This window comes from Rhincodon typus, chromosome 15 (assembly GCF_021869965.1).
Source record: "Rhincodon typus isolate 14 chromosome 15, sRhiTyp1.1, whole genome shotgun sequence".
NCBI lineage: Eukaryota > Metazoa > Chordata > Chondrichthyes > Orectolobiformes > Rhincodontidae > Rhincodon > Rhincodon typus.
Genome location: NC_063346.1, coordinates 16932653 through 16947799, shown reverse-complemented (window position 1 = coordinate 16947799; position 15147 = coordinate 16932653). Strand labels below are relative to the sequence as shown.

At 41.8% G+C, this 15147-nt stretch overlaps 1 protein-coding gene across 2 annotated transcripts in view; it reads left to right on the top strand.

Annotated features, from left to right (window-relative positions):
- LOC109912496 (hepatocyte nuclear factor 4-beta-like) overlaps positions 1–14747 on the top strand; it is a 43868-nt gene extending 29121 nt beyond the window's left edge. Inside the window, exons 7-9 of one of the 2 annotated variants that reach the window (XM_048605820.1) lie at positions 6867–7103; positions 13386–13508; positions 13908–14747. In XM_048605820.1, the coding sequence (XP_048461777.1) occupies positions 6867–7103; positions 13386–13508; positions 13908–14047 (500 nt within the window). In that variant the 3' untranslated portion in view covers positions 14048–14747. The remainder of the gene's footprint in view (positions 1–6866; positions 7104–13385; positions 13509–13907) is intronic. The other variant, XM_048605819.1, reaches the window with a different exon arrangement.
- Positions 14748–15147: the final 400 nt, after the last annotated feature.

Here is a 15147-nt window from a genome sequence, read left to right as displayed (position 1 = left end):
CACACACACACACACACACACACACACACACACACACACATACACACACACACACACACAGACACACACACACACACACAGACACACACACATACACACCCCGGGTTATTTAGTTTTATCTGCTGGTTTTTAAAGGCTTTCCAATCTTCTGGCTTCCCACTAATCTTCACCACATTGTATGCTTTTTCTTTTGCTTTTATGCTATCCTTTACTTCCCTGGTCAGCCATTGTTGCCTCATCCTCCCCTTTGTATGTTTATTCCTCCTTGTGATGAATTTCTGCTGTGCCTCTCAAATTACCCCCAGAAACTCCTGCCGTTGCTGCTCCACCATCTTCCTTGCAGGTTCCACTTCCAATCAACTCTGGCCAGCTCCTGTCTCATGTCTCTGCAGTTACCTTTACTCAATTGTCACACCACTATGTCTGATTCAAGCTTCTCCCACTCAAACTGCTGGGTGAATTCTATCATATTACAGTCACTGCCTTCCAGGAGCTCCTTCACATTAAGCTCCTGAATCTAGTTTATCCCATTCCTGCTGACCTGCTGAGCTTTTCCAGCAACTTTGTTTTTGTTCCTGATTTGCAGCATCCGCAGTTCTTTTGGTTTTTATTTAGTATTTAACTCACTGCCACATCTCTTCCAGGCATGCCCACCTTGAAGAAGTTCTGCTCCTCTCTCCGACGGGATTTCCGTTCCAATCTCTCTTCTTGCCCACCAACATTAATTTCGCTGTCACTCCTGGTGTTTGACCAGGTGTTTGCTAAAACTCATTTCCACAGCCATATCAAATTCCTCAGTGACTGCCTCCGGTTCAGACTCACCCCACGCGGATTCCAACTGAAGTTTCATCCCTCCTATTTTGAATCCTCCCAGGATCACAGATATCTCCGTGATGTTCAATGTTCCACAGACAGCTGCTCTCGCCGCATCCTGAGATCCACCCTCAGTGCCACGCAGCACCACATGCGCACTCTCAACCTTTCTCTCCAACAGCATCGCAACATACTGGCTCAGGGTTGCCCCACTCCGCAGTTCCACTTCATCCTCCGGCTCATTTGTCGTGCTAACAAGAAACTTTTTCTTTACCTTTCAGGCTCAAGGCCCACAAGATGCAACAACTCAAAAATACCCATGGCCCTCTGGAACCTACCTCTCCTCCCCTTCCCTCTGACTCTATCACCTCCCCCAATGCCCCGACCTCCTGTCGGATATTCATCATCCCTCCTAACCTTCTGCTCTCTAATGCTGAACGCTCTGTACTCAGCAAATACCTCAGCTTTATCCATCTGCGTCCCCACCTTAACAAATTTCAGGCACGACAAGACGCCGAACTGTTCTTCCGCCATCTTCGCCTCCGTGCTCACTTCTTTAGACAAGAGTCCTCTCCCCGTCCCACAGACCCCTTTTCCCAACTCCAACACTCTCCCTCCAGCTGGACCCCTCCCTCCGGCCTTTTACCTGCACTCGATCTTTGCATTGAGAACTGTCGAAGTGACATTAGTCGCCTCAATTTCACTGCCCCTCTCAACAAATCCAACCTATCTCCCTCCAAACTGACAGCACTCATTGCATTTAGATCTAACCCTGACTTTGTCATCAAGCCTGCTGATAAGGGTGGTGCTGTGGTAGTCTGGCGTACTGACCTCTACCTTGCAGAAGCTGAGCGCCAGCTCTCAGATACCTCCTCCTACCTTCCCCTGGACCATGACCCCACCATGGCACATCAGGCCATTGTATCCACTACAGTTATGGATCTCATTTCATCCAGTGATCTCCCCCAATCCGCCTCCAAGCTAATAGTCCCCCAACCCTGCAAAGCTCGTTTCTACCTCCTGCCAAAAGTCCACAAACAGGACTGTCCAGGTAGACCCATTGTTTTAGCCTGCTCATGCCCCATAGAACTCATCTCTTCCTACCTTGACTCAGTCTTCTGCCTCCTGGTCCAATCCCTACCCACATACATCCATGATTCATCTGACGCCTTACGCTGGTTTCAAAGCTTCCAGTTTACTGGCTCCAGCCACCTCCTCTTTACCATGGATGTGCAATCCCTTTCCACATCCATTCCCCACCAGGAGGGTCTCAGGGCTCTCCGCTTCTTCCTGGAGCAAAGACCTGAACCATCCCCACCCACCACCACCCTCCTCCGCTTGGCTGAGCTTGTCCTCACCCTCAACAACTTCTCTTTCAACTCCTCTCATTTTCTTCAGGTAAGAGGGGTTGCCATGGGTACCCACATGGGACCTAGTTATGCCTGTCTCTTCGTGGGGTACATGGAACATTCCTTGTTCCAGTTCCATTCCGGCCCCCACCCACAACTCTTTCTCCGATACATTGATGATATCATCGGTGCTGCTTCCCTCTCTCGTCTAGAATTGGAAAACTTCATCAATTTTGCCTCCAATTTCCACCCTGCCCTCACTTTCACCTGGTCTATCTCTGACTCCTCCCTTCCCTTCCTCGACATCTCTGTTTCCATTTCTGGGGATAGACTGGCCACTAATATCCATTACAAACCCACTGACTCCCACAGCTATCTGGACTATACATCCTCACACCCCACTTCCTGTAAAGACTCCATCCCATTCTTTCACTTCCTCCGTGTCCGTCGCATATGTTCAGATGAGGACAGCTTCGACAAGGGAGCCTCTGAAATGTCCACATTCTTCCTCAACCGAGGATTCCCCAGCTCCGTTGTCGACAGGGCCCTCTATTGGGTCCGACCCATCTCCCGCACTTCTGCCCTCACCCCTTATCTTCCCTCCCGCAACAGCGATAGGGTTCCCCTTATCCTCACCTACCATCCCACCAGCGTCCACATCCAGAAGATCATCAGACACTATTTCTGCCACCTCCAGCAAGATGCCACCACCAGACACATATTCCCCTCCCTTCCCTTGTCCGCCTTCCACAGGGACCGTTCCCTCTGGGACACCCTGGTCCACACTTCCTTCACCCCCAACACCTCCCCACAGCCCTACGGCACCTTCCCCTGTAACCGGCGAAGGTGCAACACCTGTCCAGTTACCTCCCCCTTCACCAGTATCCAAGGGCCCAAACATGCGTTCCAGGTGAACCAACACTTCACCTGCACTTCCAAGAATCTAATCTACTGCATTCGCTGCTCACAATGTGGTCTCCTCTACATTGGGGAAATGAAGCATAGATTTGGTGACTGCTTCGCAGAACATCTACGTTCTGCTCGCAAAAAAGACCCTGAACTACCTGTTGCCTGCCACTTCAATGCACCACCTTGCTCCCCGGCCAACATTTCTATCTCCGGCTTGCTACATTGTTCCAGTGAAGCCCAACGCAAGCTGGAGGACCAGCACCTCATTTTCCGCTTGGGGACCCTACAGCCCTCTGGACTCAATATTGAATTCAATAATTTTAGGGCCTAAACTCTCCCGTGTCCCAGCCCCCCACCCCACACACCAGGCCTTGTTATCACATAGCCTACCATTACACACCCCCTGTTGTTAGTCACTAACAAGCCCCATCAACAACTACTCACCCTCCCAGCCTGATGGTTAGCAACCCCTTTGTCTGTCCAACTGTCTTTCCCTCTCTTTGGGCTCTATCCTATCATTTGCTCCCTACCCCACCCACCTCCCTATTTTCGGCATATAAACTGACGTTTTCCCAGCCACCATCAGTTCTAAGGAAGGGTCACCGGGCCCGAAATGTAGCTCCGTTTTCTCCTCCACAGATGCTGACTGACCTGCTGAGCTCTTCCAGCAACTTTGTTTTTTATCCCATTCCACATCACTAAAGCTAGAATTACCTATTCCCTAGGGGGCTCTACCACAAGATATTCCAAAAAAAAGCATCTCATAGACATTCCACAAATTTCTTTCCTTGAGATCCTTTACCAATCTAATTATTCCAGTTCACCTGCAGATTGAAGTCCTCCATGATTATTGTAATAATGCCTTTCTCTCATGCTGTTTCTATCTCCTGACTTATTTTCTTCCCCATTTTCTGACTACTGCTAGGAGCCCTGAGCACAACTCCCATCAGGGTCTTTATTCCTTTGTGATTCCTCTACTGTACTCTCCCAGATTCTATGTTTTCTGACTCTACATCACTTCTTGTTAATAGTATAAATTTATTTCTTACTAACATTGCAACCCCACCCCTCTGCCTATCTGTCTGTCCTTTCGATAGAACGTGTATGTTTGGATATTTAGTTCCCAGCTCTGATCCCCTTGCAGCCATGTCCCTGTGCTATCGCACCTGCAAATTTCAATCTGTGCTACAAATTCATTTACCTTGTTTTGTATACTGTGTGCATTTAAGTACAACACCCTCAGCCCTGCTTTGACTGCTCCCTTTCTCATAGTTGTCCCCTTATTTGCTGTACCGAAAGTTACATTCCTGAGCCTTTCCATATTCTCTGCCCTATTACTTGTTCTGGGAACTTTAATGACCTCTGCTTTAAAGATCTTCCCCACCCTTTAATCTTTTTTCCATAATTTTCCATGTAACTGAACTCCATCTCCTTCCACCACCCCACCCCCCAATTAGTTTAAAGCCCTATCACAGCCCTACTTATGCGATTCATCAGGACTCTAGTCCCAGCATGATTCAAGAGGAGCCTGTCCCATCCCTCTGTCGCCAGTACTGATGCCAATGTCCCTTTAATTTGAGCCCATTTCTCCCACACCAATCTTTGAGCCAGGTGTTTACATCTTTAACCTTTAGTCAGACAAGGCTACAGAATTCCTTCAACAGAACCACAATTTATTCCATAGAAGAAAACAAAAACAAACTGAGCTATCTAAATAAAGAATAATTACATAGAACGGTACAGCACAATACAGGCCCTTCGGCCCACGATGTTGTGCTGAACTTTTACACTAATCCTAAAGTCTATCTAACCTCCACCCCTACCTTATACTATCATTGATCACATCTGGAGTATTATGTCCTGTTGTGGTCGCCTCATTACAGGAAAGATGTGGAAGCGTTGGAAAAGGTGCAGAGGAGATTTACAAGGATGTTGCCTGGAATGGAGGGAAGGTCTTATGAGGAAAGGTTCAGACAGCTAGGGCTTTTCTCTTTAGAACAAGAGTGGTGACTTGATAGAGGTGTACAAAATGATCAGAGGTATAGATAGAGTGGACAGCCAGAGACTTTTTCGTAGGGTGGAGGTAGCTATTTCAAGGGGGCATAGTTTTAAAGTGAGTAGAGATAGATATAGGGGAGACATCAGAGGTAGGTTCTTTACTCAGAGAGTGGTAGGAGTGTGGAATAGTTTGAAAGATCTTGTAAAATATTGCAAAACAAAATTCTCATTCCGCTTCCCAACACTATCCATTACTCAAATGTGGAGAAATTTGTCTGTTGTATCAAATATTTAGGTTCAACTTATTTTGCAGTTGCCTCTGTTGTGCATTTTGAAGCACCCGTGCATAAGCAAACAGAAATGAGGCCTGCACATCTGATAGGGGGTCAGTATGACTGTTTTTCATCTAAGTTAGTGAGTGAGGCACTCCACACCCAGTTTTCATTTATTCCTCATTCAATATACCTTGCGAGATGGAGACAGCAAGTAATTTCTTCACTAGAGAATTTAAATCAGATATTCGCATGAATTTCTTCATACAAAAGAAATACTACCTATTTAGAAGCATATTTACCAGATATTACAGTTGCAAACTTCAGGTTCATGATTAATTTTTGTTTTGGGGGACTCATCCAGTGAGGACAAATGGGTAGAGCTCAGGGATGGGAAGGGAGCAATCACTTTGATGAGATTGTGTTACAGGTCTCCCACCAGGTAATAGTTCCAGTCCACTAGAGAGAAGAAATTAGTGAGACAATTGTTTTTCCTCATCTTTAATAATAAACCTTAGTAGCAGATAGTGAAGGGGACTGTCGGAGAATGCAGCAGAATATAGATAGATTGGAGAGTTGGGCAGAGAAATGGCAAATGGAGTTCAATCCAGGCAAATGCGAGGTGATGCATTTTGGAAGATCCAATTCAAGAGCGAACTATATGGTAAATGGAAAAGCCCTGGGGAAAATTGATGCACAGAGAGATCTGGGTGTTCAGGTCCATTCTACCCTGAAGGTGGCAACGCAGGTCGATAGAGTGGTCAAGAAGGCATATGGCATGCTTTCATTCATCGGACGGGGTATTGAGTACAAGAGTTGGCAGGTCATGTTACAGTTGTACAGGATTTTGGTTCGACTACATTTGGAATACTGCGTACAGTCTGGTCGCCACATTACCAAAAGGATGTGGATGCTTTGGAGAGGGTGCAGAGGAGGTTCACCAGGAGGTTGCCTGGTATGGAGGGCACTAGCTATGAAGAGAGGTTGAGTAGATGAGGATTATTTACATTAGAAACACGGAGGTTGAGGGGGGACCTGATTGACGTCTACAAAATCATGAGAGGTATAGACAGGGTGGATAGCAAGAAGCTTTTTCCCAGAGTGGGGAACTCAATTACTAGGGGTCACGATTTCAAGGTGAGAGGGGAAAAGTTTAAGGGAGATATGCGTGGAAAGTTCTTTATGCAGAGGGTGGTAGGTGCCTGGAACGCGTTGCCAGCGGAGGTGGTAGAGGTGGGCACGATAGCGTCATTTAAGATGTATCTAGACAGATACATGAATGGGCGGGGAGCAGAGGGATACAGATCCTTGGAAAATAGGCGACAGGTTTAGATAGAGGATCTGGATCGGCGCAGGCTTGGAGGGCCGAAGGGCTTGTTCCTGTGCTGTAGTTTTCTTTGTTCTTTGTTCTTTATCTAACTTTATTTTGTTTGTATTTACCCATTTTCCATCAAAAAGTACAAATGCCTCTAACATGTAGTGCTTTATACAAAAGTATTAATTTACCGTGACCTTTCTATCGTAGATTGCAGGGGTGTTAGTGATACAGCAAAAATCAAAAATATGCGATTCCAAGTGCAGGTCAACCTGGAGGATTATATCAACGATCGTCAGTATGACTCCCGTGGACGGTTCAGTGATATTCTCCTGCTTCTTCCATCACTGCAGAGCATCACATGGCAGATGATTGAACAAATTCAGTTTGCCAGACTCTTTGGAGTGGCAAGAATTGATAATCTTTTGCAGGAAATGCTGTTGGGAGGTGAGAAACTGGTTTTATTTTTAGTTATAGACTGTTAATAAGACTAAGCTACCGTGTCACCTAACTTGTGTAACTCATGGTGAAACAATCACATAAATCTGTTTATGTAGGGAATTTTCTTTACAGTACCATTGATTATAAACCTTTACAATGTTAAGTCGATGTAAAAAATTCAACAAAAATTTGTGATAATAGAAAGTTGGGTCCAAGAATAGAAACTTTAACACAATACATAGATAGTGATATGATTTAAAAGATTTTGGTGAACCCACACACACACACACACACACACACACACACATACACTTACACACACTCACACACACACACACTCACACACACACAAATGGCAGCTGGCTCCTGGCCCTTGGTGAACCCTACCTTGAATTTTAGTTCCAGCTCTTGGACCCTGAATCCCTGGTCTCAGCCCCTAATACCCAGCTCTTGACAGGCATTCCCCAGCAACTCCCTCAATGACATGCTAACTGCTTGTTACTCCTCCAGTCACAAGTTGCCTCCTTCTTTACTGCAAATTTCTATGCTTCTATGTTTCACAAGCCAGTCAGCAACACTTGCACAAGAGAAGGAACCTGTGATTGGTGAAGTTGCTTGCCATTTCCTTTCATTTTATTTCGAAGGTAACATTTCTCTAAATATTTGCTCCTGTGAGTGAACTTTCTCAGCCATTTAAGGGGATTTGAGACAAATTCACCTGCTGCCTGTGTGTATTTTGAGTAATAGACCTCCAATATGGCATATTTTTTCAAAGGAAAAAGCATTTCAATTGCCTGAGAGCTGTGACTAGGAAAAAGGTTCTGCTGATGGAGTCAGAGAAATTAGGCATTAAGTTAAAAAGCAGAACCTCAAAGGTAATAACCTCTGGATTGCTAATTGTGCGATGTGAAAATTAACATAGAGCCATTAAGATTAGCGAGATTAATGCATGGCTCAAAGTGTGTGGGAGAAGTGGTGTCTACACCTGAATTTTGCTGGGAATGTTGTTCCAGTGAGACAATTTACTAGGAGCGTAGGGAGGGCTTTAAACTAAACAAGGAATGTGAGGGGTCAAGCTTCGGTAAATTTAACAGATCAATGAGTAGAATTGAAGCAGGAGAACAAAATAGTAGCATGAGAAATGGATGTCAGAGACTGGCAGGACAGAGATAAAAGAAATCCTATGAATGTACCAACAGTAAAGAATAGATGTTACAAAGATAACAAGAAGACAAAATGAAAGACTCTCTACCTGAATGTGCACAGAACTCATGATAAAATAAACAAATTGATAGTGCACATTGATGTGAATAAATATGAAGAAGAGTCATCTACACTCAAAACATTAGCTTGTCCTCTCTCCTTGGATGCTGTCTGATCCACTGTGATCTCCAGCATCTGTTGTTTTCAGTACAGATTGCAGCATCTGCAGTAATTTCTCCTATGATTGAAATTTACACATGGTAAAAGGAGAAGTGTGGTTCAAAGATTAGTATTTTAAGCTTAAATAAAGGTTGAAAGCTGAACCAGCTTTGAACTGGGATACTGGCTAGGGGATGGATATATGGAGAAGCAGTGGCTGATCTTTAAAGGGACATTTCAGAATACTCAGAATAAGAATATTCCTTATATAAAGTAAAATTCCAAAGGGACATCCGTTCATCTACATTTAACGAAAGAAGTTAAGGAAAGTATCATATTTAAGGAAAAATATATAAACGCATCAAAGATGAGAGGCAGGTCAGATGATTGTTCAAAAAATAAAGAATGGAAGAGAATAACTGGAAGGTTAATTAGGAGAAAGAAATTAAGAAGCCAGCTAGGAATGTAAAAACAGGGAGTAAGAGTTTACACAGAAATCTAAAAGGGAAACAAATAAATAAAATGAGTTCTGAAGACATAATACTGGGCTCAAAACTTTAACTCTATTTCTCTCTCCAGAGATGCTACCAGACCTGTTGAGTTAGTCCTGCATTTGCCGTGTTTGTTTCTGATTTCCGGCATCTGGAGTATTTTGCTTTTAATTTAAAAAAAATGAGTGTTGGTCTTCCAGAGATTGAGAATAGGGAGTTAGTAGTAAACTACAGGGAAATGGCAAATGAAATGAAAAAACATTTTCACAATAGAGGTTACAAAAAACGCCATAATAATAGCTACAAATCTGGAGGTAGAAGGGAGAAAGGAACTTGGTAAAATTATAATCAGTAAAGTAGTACTGAGAAAACTGGTGGAGCTTTGGGTTATAACTCCCTGAGTCCTGATTATGTTCATCCTAGGATCTCAAAAGAAATGGTCAATGAGAAGTAAAGGCATTAGTGTTAATTTTCAAGAACTTATTGAATTCTGGAAAATAGAAATGTAACCCAGTTATTTAAGAAGGAAGGAAGGCAGAAAACAGGAAACCATAGGCCCAAAAGCTAATGTCTGTTGTAGGCAAATCAATCATTAAGGAGGCTATAGTTGGGCACTTAGAAAAAGTCAAGGTAAGCAGAAAGAGTCCACATGTTTTTTTTGAAAGGGTGTTGATGTTTAATCAATTTATTGGAGTTCTTTGAAGGAGAAACATGCACTATTGGAAAGGGGAGCCTATTGATGTACTGCACTTGGATTTGCAAAAGGAAATTTAGAAGGCACCACATAGAGGTTATTCTGCAAAGTAGTACATGTTGTAGGGAATAACATACTAGCATAGATAAAAGATTGGCCGTCTGGCAGAAAACAGAGTCTGCATGAATAGGTGTTTTGTCTAATCGGCAGGATGTGTGGGTGGGCCTCCTCTGGTGTCAAATTGTTTTTCTCTAACAAGGGCATGGTTCCCTAATGTTCACATGACACATCGGTTGGAAAGTATGTTCTGAAGATGACATAAGGGAGTTGCAAGCTGATATAGATAGGAAGAGTGAAAAACGGTGCATTAACTAAGCAGAGAATGGCTACAGAATTCTAAGATGCAGAGGTATGCAGGTGTTGCAGTACATGAATCATACAAAGTTAGTATGCAGGTCCAAGAGGTCATTAAGAAGGTATTGGAATAATATACATTATTATGAGAGAAATTGAACATAAAATTAAAGATGTCTAGAATACCTTGTCTAGAATGCTGTGCACAGTTTTGGTCTCCTTATTTAAGAACTGACGTAAAAGTGTTAGAGGTGTTTCAAAGGAGGTTCAGTAGAATGATACCTCTTGAATGAGTGGGTTGTTTTATGAGGTTAGGGGGGACAGACTGGGCTTGTCTATGTTGTAATTTTGAAGAGTCATAGATGCCTTAATTAAATTATGAGAATCTGAGTGTGCATGGTGAACAAAGTGGATTCACAAATAGCATTTCCTTTTGTGAGGGAAATGGTGGTGGGGGAGAGTATTTTAAAATTAGGGGCTGCCCTTTTAGGACAGAGATGAAGAGAATTTTTTTTTCTCTCAGAGGTTATGTGAATTTGGAGTCAGAAAAAGGGAGCAGGAGTAGGCCATTTCGCCCTTCGAGCCTGCTTCTCCATTCAATATGATCACGGCTGATCCACTACCCTGTTCCTGCTTTCCTCCCACACCCTTTTATCCTTTTAGCCCTAAGGCTATATCTACCTCTTTCTTGAAAACATTCAATGTTTAGGCCTCTATCTCTTTTTGTGGCAGAGAATTCCACAGCTCATCACTCTCTGGAAAAGGAAACTTCACCTCATCTCAGTCCTATGTGGCCTATCTGTACCTTTGGAAGTCTTCGCCTTAGAAGCTGGTAGAGGAAGGGCCGTGGAATACTTTTATGGTGGAGATAGATAAATTGTTGTTAGGCAAGGGAATCAAAGCTTATTGGGCAAAGATGGAAAGGTGAAATTCAAAATTGAGACTGATCAGACGTGATCTTATTGAATGGTGAAGCAAGTTTGAGGAGCCAAATGGCCTGTTACTGTTAATAATTCAGATTTTTGTATGTTTGAATGAGTCAAAAAACACACAAAATAGATTTTTTGTGAAAGTAAAAGAAGATTAGTAAATAGTTGATTGCCATCATCGATGTGTGCGACCAGCTTGGTTAACTGGACGACTGCTTTGGGACCCAAATGCCAACAGCACAAGTTCAATTCCCACACTGCCTTCTCAACTTCATCCCTTGCCTGAGGCATGGTGACCCTAATGCTAAAATTACCACCAATTATCTTCTCTTTAATGAGAGAGTGGGACTATGGTGATTGTGTGTACCTACAACAGCACCCACTCTGTTTACACACAAAATGTGCAACGTTCATTTTTACACTTGAGTCTTGTGAATTGGAAGCTTGAAACAATGCATGCTTGATGATTTCCTTTTGGCCCACTGGAGAAAATTGAGCTTGAAAGTTTCAATGAAACATTGTATGTAACAGTTGGTTTCTGGGCATTGCTCCAATTGAAGGTGCAATTGAGTCCATGTAGCAAAGATCTGTCTTGGTTCTGTAAGATGATAGAGGGGATACTAGACCCACTTTTCTGCCTGTTAGGGGATCGTAAGCAAGATTCCTTCTTTTTGTGGAAGAATCTTTTCCCTTTGAAACTCTTTGTCCCCCAGACTGACTGATCTGAGGCTAATCCCAAGATGTTCATCATATCCATCCTACAGTATTCCATTCTGGTCTCAGTATATATTTGGGTTCATGTGCACCAGCTTCAGTCAGTATTTGGACAATAGCAGCTGCTAACTCCACAGGAAAGATCAGTCACAATTTAATGTCTTCTCGATGGTTTGTTCAACAGAGCTTATTTATATTTTCATGTTCTGATGTTATAAGCAAACTACCTTACAGCCGTGGGCAATTTTGTGTATATATTGTCAGGCAAAGAAAGAAATATGCTGATCCCTCTACCTTATTACAACACAGATTGTCCATTCTGCATTCTTTGTAAGAAAACAAAACAAATTAATTATTTTTCAAAACTCCGTGGGAATTCCTGATTGGATGTGACATTTTTACAATCTGAATATCCAAGTGAACTGAAATATAACTAAAATACAATTATTTTACAATTGCAAGTAATGCTATCAATGTTATTTAATGTGAAGTGCTGTGTGCCATTCCTAATTACTAGTCTTTTCTAAATTCTATTCTGTAAAATTATTTGTTTACCTTGCTTATTTAGCAAGTGAATATTGAAGCAGGATCCTTATTATTGGAGGTTAAAGTCAGATGAAAATGACTCTTTATTCATGTTGTGAAATAAACAACATCTGTTAAATTTACTAGAACATGAATTCTCAGCGTACAATTACTGCAAAGGTTGCATTATGTAAAATGTGTAAAGATGATTCCAATATTTTGTTCAAGTGAATCCAATCACTTCACAAATTGCAGATTTTACAAAATTTCAAAAAAACAGTCTTTACTTGAAAAATATTAACCTGTAATCTCAGAATTGAAGGAGTCTTCAAAACTGGGATTTGGATAGCCTAAATGAGTTGGAACCATTTGGCAGATGAAGAACTATGCATGAAGGAAAGTTAACCAGGTTGAGCCATTGGAGCCTAAAGAATGAAAGTTGATCTAATTGAAGCATATAAGATCCTGTGGGGTCTTAACTGATTGGGTACCAGGAATGTTTCTTCTAATGGGAGAAGACAAGAACTAAAAGACAGAGTTTAGAAACAGGAAACCTTTCCTCTCAAAATGGAAATGAGGGGAATTCATTTCTCTGAGAAGGTCAATGCAATGGTTTTCCCTAAAAAAAACATGGAGCAAAGTCTTTGAATTTATTCATGGCTGAGTTGAATTTTTAATAAACAATCGAGCCAAGAGTTTGAGGAGCAGACAGCCAAGTGGAGTTGAGATCACAATCAAATCTATTGAATATGATCTTATTGAATGGTGGAATAGGCTCGAAGAGCTGAATGGATGACTCCTACTCCAAAGTCCTTTACCTATCCGACGAGAGTAATTTATATACTGTGTCCAGGTTCAGGACTATAAACATCATTTGTTTCTCTTAAACTTATCATGGGTGAATATTTTGAAATAAAGTAAAACAAGTGGGGCCACCAGACTGATGACTTATGAACCAGCAACCAACGAAGACTGATATTTTTGGTTAGAGACAAAAAAACTGCAGATGCTGGAATTCAAGGTAGACAAACAGGAGGCTGGAAGAACACAGCAAGCCAGGCAGCATCTGGAGGAAAGGAGAAGTCAACATTTTGGGTATTACCCTTCTTCAGTCCTGAAGAAGGGTAAAGTGATGTTCTGTCACATTCTATTACCCAAGACTATTTTATAGCTGCTTTCTTTGAAAAAAAATTCACTTTACAATCTTTATATGCCATAGGATCCACAACCGAAGTAACTCAGTACCCACATTCTGGACATTCTGGTCTAGTTCACAATCCTTTAAGTGGCCATGCAGTGATTACAACGGGTGTGTCTTCAGCAATCCATCATGTTCAAATCTGTAAGTTTCCTGACAGGAGTTTGAAGAAACTACTCTTTTTAAAAAGTCCTAATTATAAGAGTACCTAATGCTCCTTTAATATTGCACTAATACTTATTTTAAATTCAGTTGTAGTCCAATTTTATTGAAAAGTAAGGGAAGATATTGTTAATATTTCTGATGATGTTCACCCTTTGATGACGAGAACAGTCATGACCAACGGGTGATTGCAAACCTTTTAAAATAAATTGCAAGTGATACAAATGGAAGGAATTGAAGATTTTCAATACTTGAATCCCTTTTTTGGAGTATGCAGGAAGTTTTCTTAGTTAAAATGTACTAGTGCAAGAAGTCAACTGATTTGTAAGCTTCCAGATTGACAATCACCATTTAACTTGAATTTTTTCTTCTTTCTTGCAGCATCACCAGAGACTCCACTTCCGTCGCCGTCTTCTGGTTCAGGAAATGAAGACTATAAACTGCATCCTGTTGCTCAGATTCAGACTCCGTCTGCACGTATGCTGCCTCAAACCATCGTTCCCAAGCAGGAAATATTGTAAAATAATAAACCAATGTAATCCCACACTGACCATGTGCAAAAACATATACCAATTTACAACAGGCACTTCTCCAAACCACAAATGTCAGTTAATATGGAAAGAAACAGAAAGTGTGTTGTGAGCTGTTAACTAGCATGTTTGTAAAGAGAATGATCATAAGTATTCATACCACCTCATATCATTAATACATGTAGAAGTCAAAAATGTGGAAAAATATCGAATATATCTATACATAATTCATCTTAAATTTCCTCTGTACTTAAACCAAGAGACACATAATCTAGCACAATCATAGAATTTTAGGTGTAGGTTAGTTATGCTCAAAAGTCCAATGCACTCAAATCTCCTCAATTTATAACAACTGACTTTCAACATCTCCATCTGAACCATAAGTCTATCCATAAAACCAGCTCTTCTCATAAATTAAAAAGGTGAAGTGAGAGTGACTACCATTGACATCAAGGCAGCATTCAACCAAATATGGAATCAATAAGCACTAGCAGAACTGGAGTGAATGGGAATCAGGGGGACATCTCAAGGCTGGCTGGAGTTATGCTTTGCACAAAGAAAGTTGACTGTGATTGTTAGAAGTCAATCACTTTGGCCCAAGATGTCTCTGCAGGAGTTCCTCAGGGTAGTTTCCTAGGCTTAACCATCTTCCGATGTTTCATCAATGATCTTCCCTCCATCATAAGCTCAGAAATGGGGGTGTTCACTCATGATTGCACAATGTTCAGGACATTCGTGGCTCATCAGATACTGAAGCAGTCCATGTTCAAGTGCAGTAAGATCTGGACAATATCCAGGTTTGGTCTGACAAGAAGCAAGTAACATTCACACCACTCAAATTTTTGATTTAATTTGATTTATTATTGTCACATGTACCGAGATATAGTGAAAAGTATTGTTTTGTGTGCTATACAGGGAAATCCTATCTTATATAAGTACATCAGCGTAATAGAACAGAATGCAGAATATAGTGTTACAGCTACAGAGAAGGTGCAGAGAAATATCAACTTCCATGTATGGGAGGTTCAGAAGTCTGATAACAGCAGGGAAGAAGCTGTTCTTGAATCTGTTGGTATGTGTTTTCAAGGGGA